Below are 11,699 nucleotides of genomic sequence, written 5' to 3' on the forward strand. Positions count from 1 at the left end.
CCTGATCATGGCGCTTAACTGTATTCTGGTTACAGTGGACATTGATAGCCATTACACAAACACCGGGTCTGTTCATGGCTTGACTGTATTCTGGTTACAATGGACATTGATAGTTATTACACAAACACCGGGTCTGTTCATGGCTTGACTGTATTCTGGTTACAATGGACATTGATAGTTATTACACAAACACCGGGTCTGTTCATGGCTTGACTGTATTCTGGTTACAGTGGACATTGATAGCCATTACACAAACGCCGGGCCTGATCATGGCGCTTGACTGTATATTGGTTACAGTGGACATTGATAGCCATTACACAAACGCCGGGCCTGATCATGGCGCTTGACTGTATTCTGGTTATAGTGGACATTGATAGCCATTACACAAACGCCGGGCCTGATCATGGCGCTTGACTGTATTCTGGTTACAAGAGACATTGATAGCCATTACACAAACGCCGGGCCTGATCATGGCGCTTGACTGTATTCTGGTTATAGTGGACATTGATAGCCATTACACAAACGCCGGGCCTGATAAGGGTTTGGCTTTTTTGTCCATGCTCTGCTCCAAAGTAAAGAAGAAATGTCTTAGTTATTTGAAGCAAAACTTTCCTGAAAGTTTGGAAAGCATGCATTTTGGTTACATCATACAACCGAAGAGCGTATGGGGCTTTTAGTGATATTCAAACTACCTAGTATCGCCAGACCTAGTTATTGTATGTGAGAATTTAATGGCTGTAAGTTGTATGAATTTCTAATTACTTCAGACTTGGTAGAAATCTTGAAAATATTTTGAATTTTTTAAAAAAGTGAACGAAATATTTCATGTGACACAAAAATATAATATACTTGGTCTCTTGTTTAAACTGTAAAAATAAATATGTAAGGGAATCCCAAAGAAACTCGTTTGTTAGGATGGATGGGCATTTTGTTCGGACATACGACTTAAAGACATATAGAACATATACCTAAGCATTTTATTACAGACTGTAGTAAAGATCATCTGAAAGTGATTGGCACTGAGGACAACACCTGTCGGTCAGAATAAAAAGAAAGTCATTTTTGGATTAATCGTGTAGGAGCGGAATTAAATTTGGAACATTTTTATATCTATATATTTATATTTCTTCATTTTCAAGCGTTAATACTTTTACAAAACGTTTTCAGAATCATTCATGTAGACATATACAGTTGCATTTATTTATCTGTCTCAAGGCCGAATCAGGTCAAGTGTTGGGCGGGGGGGGGTGTAAAAAATGTCAAAAGGGCCCTGATTTTCCTCGAAAGGGCACCAAATAAAAAGTTAATGTGTCTATTTACTCAGAGTGTGCATAATACCCAATAAACGTGCCCAAGAATACAACAATAGTCAAATTTCAAGTGACAAGTGACAAGTGACTATGTTTGTGTGTGTACCTTTTTAGCGGGGGGGGGGGGGAGATCAAGCATTGTTATCTATCTGTGAACCCAACCATCATTATATCTTTCCTACGTCAGTTTATTCATCTTTTATCCATTCATCCGTGTGTACGTCAGTCCAATCTTGACCATATGTTGACAATAGTGTATACGTCGTACCGTTGTCTTTTATTTTCCACACCTTTTGTAGAATTTTGACACTTTTCCCATTAGTACTTTATCAAGTTGAACTTCTTGTATAATTTGTTTAGAGGGGTTCCTAAAGGTTCTGTGCAATTCTTCAATTTTACAATACCCTGTCTTTCTGTTTGGTCGATCGTTGGGTTGTTCAGTGGTCAAAATATGTCACTGCTTCTGTGTTTTCAGTCAAGAAATCCGCGTATTGAGGCTTAAACAGTATATACGAAAACCAGTCACTAATACTGCTTAAATAGGAAAGTTTAGTTATATTGTATGTACATATAGTTTCTCAATGCAGATTGATATCTATGAGTTGTAGTGTAGTAATGGTGTTAAAATTTGTATTACTTTGCCAGAAATAAATTCCCACTTCTAATAAAACCATAAACTTCTTAAGGAAGGAACGCTTTCTGAAATATTAAACTACATACAATTTGAGGCCAAGGTTTCATGTATGTATTTCTAAGTCAGGAGTGGCCTAAAGCTCGTGCACAAAAAACGAATAGCTATTCAATATTTAAACAGCCGCCTTGTAGAGGTTTATACCAAAGAGACCTTCAAATTTTGAAAGGCTATGTTGCTGAGGGTCTCAACACTCAACTGCACAACAAATCGCCAGTAATAAAAAAACTGTATAAGTCATATATGCAGCTATTTAATTCAGTGAAAATGTTGAATATTGATAATTTTTACATACGGGTTACAAAAGATTTGACGCCCAGTTCCGGTAGGTGAAAACATTTGGTTTACTCAGATCTTATCCTTTATCTTGCCTTACAAATATCTAATTTCGTCATCACGGAATTCTTAAAATGAATCTTTGAAAATCTTGGGGTTAAATTTCAATATGTTATTGGTTATAAAGCTTTAGATTCAAAATAAATAATAGCAGGCTGGAAGAATTTTCTTCGCTATCAAAAGCAAATGTCTTAAAGGGTAGAAACTGAATAAATCACCAACCGTAATAGCGGTATTTGATTGGTTGAATGCCAGGGATTTTGTCATGTCAAAATTTATCAAATTGTAATGCATATAAATTTTATACATAAATCGTTTGAGTCTTTAATTACTTAAGAACTTCAACAAGTCTTTATTGACACAGTGTCCTTGATCGGTTCAGTTTTCTTTTATTGACTTGGTTTAACCAGCTATAAGTGGATACTCAGCATTTGCAATGAGGTTGACCTGCCTCGGGCTGGTGTACGATCATGCGGAAATCATATGGCTCCATTCGGTGGAAATATTGTGTGGTTTGTGGAACTATTGTAGCTTCGCACAATATATCTTTCATGAGTGAATAGTAGGTTAACAGAAACTTTAATTTTAGCCTAGTGAATGATGGGAAAGTGCTATTTGCTGTAGACATGTATGGAAATTAGGAAGTGCGAAATCACGTGTGTTCGATGCCATAGCAACGCATTGTCTCGTTGCAGAATGGAAGGGTAGAATTTATTTTGTCCATGTCTAAAGTGTATATTTTCATACACAGTTATGAGTTTCAAGTATCAATGTAACGTAAAATGCGTAAGCTTTTAATAATTCACCTTTACTGTATGACGGCAGTATTCTTGTCAGTAGTTTCCATGTTCTAAATTCTTTAACCCACGGCTGGGATGTGGGATACCAGCGGTTGGTATTCCACGGATGTGCATTAAGCGTGGAATATTTATTTGCGACCCGAGACGATGTCTAGTGCATCGACTATATCTATACTCACACTGAGAGAGAGAGAGAGAGAGAGAGAGAGAGATAGAGAGAGAGAGAGAGAGAGAGAGAGAGAGAGGGAGAGAGAGAGTTAGTTTCCGAACTCGAATCGTGAAAGCAAATTTTGAAATGGAATCGCTCAGCAAAGAGCAATGAATGTCTACATTGACAACTGCTCGTATTTATACTGACATCCTTTTTACTAGCAATGAAAGAAATCATTACAACGCGGATGGGGGAGGGTATGTTGTTTCCACGTCAAAAGAATATATTTTCATACAAATGTAGAAGTGCTAAGTATCAGTCCAACCTAAACACATTGTCTCCAGAGGAAAACTGTTTGCTCGCTTACGTTGATAATTTGTGAAGATGCAAATATGATAACATAATTATACGGTCTTGTTCATCGCATTTCCATGATCCATTGAGGTTTAAAGGAATTAATCTTTGTATCACGGCTTAATTAAAAACAGCACTGCATGTGACAGAAAACAAGTGTCTTCTATGAAATAATAATGATGAGGATTTTGTATAGCGCCTAATCTTTAGAATCTCTAAGCGCTTTACAACATTAGACAACACCTATAAGATATAAAAAACATATATAATGATATGATTGCAAAAACAAACACCATGATATTAGAAAACATAAAAAACATGCTGAGAATATTTAAGATAGGAAACATTATTAGGTCTTTAAGTTTGTTCTTGTAGTCGAAATAAGTGAGTTTTGAGAGCCCTCTCGAATGTGATCACTGTGTCTTTGTGTCTAAGTTCAGTGGGCAATTCATTCCATGTTGCCGGGCCTTGGTATTCAAAAGAACGCTGTCCATATGACTTTGTTTTCATAGTGGGAATAATGAGTATACCATTGTCAGAAGAGGAGCGTAAGTATCTTGCTGGTGTGTACACATGGGTGAGATCGGATAGGTATGTTGGACTAGAGTCCGACAGTGAAATATAGCACAGAGAACAAATTTTGTGTTTGATTCTGGATCGAATGGATAGCCAGCGTAGGGTACAGAGCAGCGGGGAGGTGTGCTCTGATCGTGGTACTCTAAGTATGATCCGAGCAGCTGTGTTTTGAACTTTTTGAAGTTTCTGGAGTAGATATTGAGATGAACCAGACAGAACTGAGGTACAATAGTCCAGTCTTGAAAGTACTAATGAGCACACAAGTGTTTTAGTGGCATCAACTGAAAGATATTTGCGAACTGAGCTGATGTGTCTCAGCTCAAGATATGCAGCATTGCATATGTTCATGACATGTTGGTGCAATGTGAGAGTACTGTCTAGAGTAACACCAAGGTTTCGTAATAATTGTGTGAATTTAATGTTGGTGTTACTGATATTTATTGTTTGAGGTAAAGGATGTGAATGAGAAAGTCTTTTGTGTTGTGATCAGAATGGCCTCAGTTTTATCATCATTCGTCTGCAGCTTGTTACATGTCATCCATGATTTCACATCAGAAATGCACCTCTCTATACCTTGGATGGTAGCATCAACTTCAGTGCGAGGGTTTAATGGTACATCAGCACAATCATGGCTATGTAATGCCGAGTAAGTCGAGGCATCTCCCCGCCCCCAAAAAGGCACAAAAAAACAAATGTAAATCGTTAAAATACGAAAAACGATTTGATATAAACCCCACTCTTTTAAAAATTCCAAAGCGTTATCAGCTGGAACATCATCACGGTACAAATCCCAGAACAAAATGGTTGCCTCCATTAGACGCTTCTTACGACATACTGGAAGGCACATGAAGTTATTCTACATCCATGATCTCGACGAGTGGCTGTAAAATATAATGTACTCACTAGCAAGCATGTTTTTTTTTATTTTCTATTCTTCATTTTTCATAAATGTGCTTCAACATGAACGTCCTCTTTTGTTATCTGATTCAAAATGTTGTTCATTTGTTGTTAATTTAAAGATAGATGTGTGTGTGCGTGCGTGTGTGTGTGTGTGTGTGTGTGTGTGTGTGTGTGTGTGTGTGTGTGATTTTGATTTTTAACGTACCTTTAAACAAATTTCAGACAAATGAAATCGATTTAGCATGCTGCCACAAAGTTTAGCGGAAGTATGACGGTAGCATTCTAGACCCTCTTGCTTTCATTTCCGCAGAATAACTACCTTTATTTTGTTTGCTCTTCCAAAAGAACTGTGTACGAATCTTGACCTTTATAAAATCTTGCGTACCTTTAATTGTCAGCATTCTGCTTCATCTAATCCTTTGGTCGAGTTACCACCCCTGAATATCGGAGCCATCCCTATTTTCTTCCGCACGGATAGTAGGACCCTTATTAGCAGTTACTTCCCATACATAGGGGCAGAGTCATGTTCCAATAACGATTGGAAACAATGTTGTGAGACTATATTTTCCGATAATTTAGCGACTTAGCAAAACTGACACCAGAAAGTCCAATAGAAGGACGATTAAATAACTGCCCCATGCCTTTACCTAATGATAATAGCAAGAACATGACACAGTCCTTTAAATCCGAAAACGTTAGCTTATCATAGTTCACCCTTAATGCATGCTTTCTCGTCAGTACCTTCCCGTGTTCTAAATTTTGGTAATCCACGGCTAGGCTGTAAGATACAAGTTATTGTTTTGTTATTTCGCGGACATGCGATATCAAGTGGAATAGACAGATAACCACGGTGAGAGAGAGAGAGAGTTTTCGAACTCGAATCGTTTAGTAAATAGCATCGCTGCTCATATTTATCGTGATATCCTATATAAAACATAATTAAAGAAAACATTAAATTGCAAATGACTCGGCCTCAGGAAATATTTAATTTACACTACGAGACAGAGTTAATTAATTTTCAAAATTGATTCATGGTCATTGAAATTACAGACATTGAAAATTTGATTGTACTTATCTTTCTATCCTTTAAAAGAATAACGAAAGAAGCGACGAACTGAGCAAAGATGAAAATAAATGAATGCGAGAATAAAAGAACAACAACTGCTCCACAATTAAACGCAGAAATATACCATAGTACTGTGGATCATATACTTAGTCTGACATCACACAAACCTCAATGAAACCCAGAAATATACCACAGTACAGTGGATCATATACTCAGTCTGACACCACACGAACCTCATTCTAACACAATATGAATAAATGCCAGAAAAGAAAGTAATGTAGGATTTTCAGGCAAATTTGGGCTGGACTGTTATAATCTTGTGCACTTTCGGGTCAGTTCTCCATGAACAGATGAAATAACGGTCTTTCTCAGCATAACAGATTAAAAATTAGTGATTGCGATTGAAAAAGATACAAATGTGACCAGTATGCAGTCCAAATTGATTGGCGAATGGCGATGTGTATCTTAACCGACGATACGACATTTAAACAAAACAACAACAAAAAAGCAACGGGATGCTGGAAAAGAGGCTCACGAGAGAAACATTTGAGCCAGGTGAAAAAGAGAGAATTCAACCTGTAAAGAAAGGCTGGAAAACCGCTATTATACAATAAAACAGTTAAACAACATTCTCTAGTGTCCTACCACTGATTTAGAAGGATTAGATGTTTTAAGGGTATCGGCAAAGAAAACTGTTGCTAAAGCGCTCTCGATTTCGATTTTTCTATCAATACCCTTTTCATATCCTCACTAGACTATATCTCTGATATCCCACTAAGGCATATGGCTTAATTAATACGTGTTTCATCACAGGTATTCCTCCTCAACCATACTGTACTTTGGTCAATACCGCCAAATATGTAAATAACTGAATTTGTTTTCATAATGTAGACTAACTCGGTCATACTTATCCTTATATTATGACTATGGGTTCCACGTCAGATCTTTCCCGTGTTTTATAATCTGATAACCCACTGCTAGCTGTATAGTATCATTAATTTGCGTCCCACGGATGGGCTTTACCGAGTGGAATATAGTTTCATGACCTCAAACACCGTCTGTTAAATGTCACGGAGAGAGAGAGAGAGAGAGAGAGAGAGAGAGAGAGAGAGAGAGAGTCGAATAATGTACGTTCAAAGCTGCTAGTATTTCTTGTACCATCCTTTTTTAAGCAAAGAAATAAACAATTCCGAAAATAAAACATTAATAAACGCGAGGAAAATTCTAGATTACAATTGAGAGAGAATATTTTCAAAATCGATTCAGAGAATATATATAAATGATATGCATTGAACATTGGCTGTCTTTATTCTACCATCATGTAAATGAACAATATAAAACTAAATGGCACTAACCTTTATACATAACTGCTCACGAATTATAAGCCAGAAATAGAAATATACCATGTATGTCGTCCGCATATTCAGTTTAACATATTTTGGCAGTATTGTTCAGAGATACAGCCCGCAATACTATTCTATGCTTGTCATAGGGCTTTAATATTTTCATAAAGTTGAAATATTTCTTTTAATTATTATTGTTTGTGTATTTTAAATAAATTTTGCATGCTGCTTGATTGTCATGAAACCCTGCTCGATTGCCACCATTACGCGTCATCGCTTAGAGGAGTTATAGCTCCCGATTATCAGACTACACTTTCATCTACACACAGTAACTCCTTTATTGGATTTCGACCGAATGTATTATGCAGCTTGATTTTCGGAACATCTAGTACGAATTCAATTGACAGTGTCCTGCATCTTATATGAGTTGTGGTCACTTGTTGTCACATCCAAGATTTTCGTTTACGCACAATAACTACCTAAATTGCGGGGCCCCAGGTGACCGAGTGGTCTAAAGCACTCGCCTCTACCGATCACTGCCACCTCATCGCTGTCAGCATGAGTCTGAGTATTAGGCTTGGCCATTGTGGGTGTGCGAGAAAGCTATCCAGTAGCTTTCCGCGGATCCGTGGTTCTTACAGGGGTTTTCCCTAGTTCTTCCTCCATCACTTATACGGGCCGTCATGTATAGCCTATCGTGTGCTGAAAATTATGTTAAACCCCAAACTAACAACAAAACAAGCAACTCCACACATTATTATTGGAGTTCAATAAAACTGTATGCAGTATGATGTTTGTGGGACCTTTATGTGTTTACGAGGCTGTTTATGAGCGCCTTTGTAGCCCCAGAATGACGGATCCACGCACTTTTCTTTCCACACAGCAACTCGTATATGTATTATTAGTTCTAATCTTAATTTGGCAGACAACTTGATATCGATAGGACCCTGTCTGGGGTTGATTTACCATGTCTGGGGTTGATTATCGCTATTCTGTAACATTATTTCGCCGACTTTTAGCCCTAGTTTTCTGACCCATATACTTTTTATTTCTGCACAATAAATCACTATTTTAAAATGGATTTCATTGAAACTTATTATGCAGGTATGAGTTTGGCTGTCATAATTCTACGTCATTTAGTAGAATTCGGCATGTGAATGACTTCCGTATTCAAATATTTTTTCTAAAAATTTAGTCAGTTAAATTTTATTTACAATTCAGCTGAGTCTGATTGCCAGTGTTGTTTAGATACATGTTAGCATGCAACAACATCTTTTAGCGGAGTTATGGTCCCTGATTTTTGGACGCCTCAATTTTCCATTCTGCCAAGTAACTTCCTTGGTATGCAACTTCATATTGACGGCACCGTACCTTTACTTGATTTTTCAGTGTTTAATCTACAAGGGTCGTCGATCCACTTCGTTCCACGTCCACCTAACTAACATAATTAATATCTAGCTCTTCTGGATGCACCTGAAAGAACTGATTGCAATCAGATCGCTCGTTTCATTTACTTAGCAAGATAGTTAGGAATAACAATAGAGGCCTCCATAAGACAACGACTCTTGTCTCATAAACGTTTCTTCAGCTTAAACGTTATACACGTTTCTTTTTCAAGTAAATTCACGTAAACATTGTGGAATTTGCTAAAATGAATACCAAAACGTTTACATAACGAACTCTCGTACAGGTCACGTAACGAACTCCACAACTGCTCAATTGATTTCGCTTGCTTCTTGCAGTAAATCTTTAAGCCGCACTTCGGCATTTGCAGAAATCCCTGTTTTGGTTAGCTACTTTTTACAAGGGTATAAATGGAACAAAAAGCATCGACGACCCTTAGCTAGTGTTACAAAAGCAAGATTGAAAATGTATTACATAGAAAACACTAATCCGTTTATTGCATAGAAAACACTAATATGTTTATTACATAGAAAACACTAATCTGTTTATGACATAGAAAACACAAATCTGTTTATTACATAGAACCACGTTAATATGTGTATTTCATGAAAAATTACAAATGTCAGTTGTATTCCATAAATTAGATAATCAGACGTTACGCCGTAAATGATCTAGTATTATCCGTATGCAGCAGAGACGGATGGGGAGGGATTGGAGGGTTGGAACCCCTCCCCTCATTACGAGATCGAAATAAACACCCTAACTTTACCTAAAATAAGTTATCTTTACAACTACGTAGTTAGAACTGTACCCTGGAATAGCTTAAAATGTTGGGGCTTTTTAAGGACTTCGCCCCTAAGGCCCATCTTATGGTTTCATCCCACATATCCGTCATCACCTTATTTACGCCACCCCCTCCCTAACGGTACTTCTGTGCAGCGTAAAGAAAATTACCGTGTATTGCTCGTCCTTATTGGCGCCATTACGTTATATGATGAAACTTGTAACCTAAAACACTTAGTAATGACACACGAAACGTAAACGTCACACGTAATGCCCTTTACTTTGTGTGTCTTAAGAAGTATCTCAGACTAGTGTGCGTATTCTATGTGAATTGAGTTAGGACACCTGACACCTGAAGACATGTGCACAACGTCATGAATTCATATTCCACATATATAGCATAACTATAAATATGTCTTTTTTTATGCATGTAGAAAACCTCATGCCATGCCACAAGTTCTCGTATTTACTTTTTCTTACAGATTCGGAATTTGTATGCCTCCAGTCGAAGCCAGGGCCTGGAGGATACGGGGGAATTTAGTATTAATCCAGATCCGGTTCCTTATCAACCTCAAAATTTCATGTAAGTTATAGACATGTTTTATGATGTTTACATTATCAAATTGCATAGTGTATGTACAAACATTTTTTCACTCACTAACAAGTTGGCTAAATCGCCTGTGGGTAGCTAAAAGACGGGTTGGTGATCTGGTTCGCTCAAGCTTGGAATTTAACCAGAAAAAAATACAAGCAAGTTTTTAGCAGGAGTCCACATCTACAAATGTGTGCCTCACCGACAACAAATTTTACTCTTAAAAAATTAACTGGCTGTGTCATTATTAACATAGCTGTATGTATGATAGAGTTATCTTTCTCATATATACTTATGATTATGACCGACGTTCACTGCCTGGTGTTATTTTCATGTCGGACGGAAATGGCCGAGTGCTATTTCGGTTAATGTCTTCGAAGTGGTTCTTCTAGACATGTGAGTGCGCAACCTTGGATGTAGATATTCGCCTGTGGAAGGGATTTAATCGTTTGACCTTGTTGACGAATGTAACCTTTTGTATTTATTTCGCTTGATTTATCTCCATGATAAAATTCAATTGTTCATAACATACAGTTATTAATTTCAAAGATTGTTTAATCTTGAAATTAGAGTAAATACAGCATTCGAAATTTTTTAGAGAAAATGAAAATAAAATGGTTTCACCCGCCTGTGAATTGGTTTCGTTTGGTTTGGTGCTCTACGGCATAGCCACACAAGTAAGGTTATTTAGTGCCGAGGCATGTAAAGTAAAGTAAAGGACACACCAGAGTAACTGACCCAGGACAGTCCTATGGTAGGATTCGAACCTGCACCCTTTCAGTCGTGAATCAGGCACGCTAACCACTTAGGTGAAAATCATATAAATCCAGGTATATTTTCTTCTTTTTTTTATTGCGTCCCAGAATGGGACTTTCCTGCTTGTTTGAGACAACAATGCATGTCTTCAGTTACTTGCATTCTTCGTTCTTATTCTTTTTCTTTCTTTCTTTTTGTACAACGTGTTGCAACATATGATTCCATACATCATGAAGTACTAAGCTTTTCCTTTCCAATTCTATACCTTGGTAATAACTTTGATGGAAAGTTGTGTGCTTTTGGGAAATATTTGTTTTAATTTGCTTAATACTTATGTCAACTGTGTATTCGCAGGACCTCAAAGATTTATATGATTGCTTTAATAACAAACATTCGCTGTATGAGTTACTATAAAAGCACTTATACAGGCATATAACCAGGTATATATAAATTAAATCACTCTAACTGAGCGACACTTAATTCAAACATACATCCTAAAAGTTATAATTTCCTTTATAACAGGAATAGAAAGGTACTATAGTAAAACAGGCACGAACGCTAAATCTGATATTACAGAGATTATAAAGCATCCAATTAAATGTTATTTTAAAGTTTCATTGACATTAATTATTGATGT

The 11,699-nt window shown here is 37.0% G+C and overlaps 1 protein-coding gene across 12 annotated transcripts in view; it reads left to right on the top strand.

The window, feature by feature from the left end:
* The window catches only part of LOC149797346 (uncharacterized), a 117,143-nt gene that overhangs the window by 17,729 nt on the left and 87,715 nt on the right, over positions 1–11,699 (top strand). For all 12 annotated transcript variants that reach the window (XM_089962087.1, XM_089962082.1, XM_089962083.1 and 9 more), the window contains exon 2: positions 10,197–10,297. In XM_089962087.1, the coding sequence (XP_089818213.1) occupies positions 10,197–10,297 (101 nt within the window). The remainder of the gene's footprint in view (positions 1–10,196; positions 10,298–11,699) is intronic.

The sequence above is a fragment of the Sinohyriopsis cumingii genome, chromosome 6 (genome assembly GCF_028554795.1).
Source record: "Sinohyriopsis cumingii isolate HCF-2022 chromosome 6, ASM2855479v2, whole genome shotgun sequence".
In the NCBI taxonomy this organism is placed as follows: Eukaryota; Metazoa; Mollusca; class Bivalvia; order Unionida; family Unionidae; genus Sinohyriopsis; species Sinohyriopsis cumingii.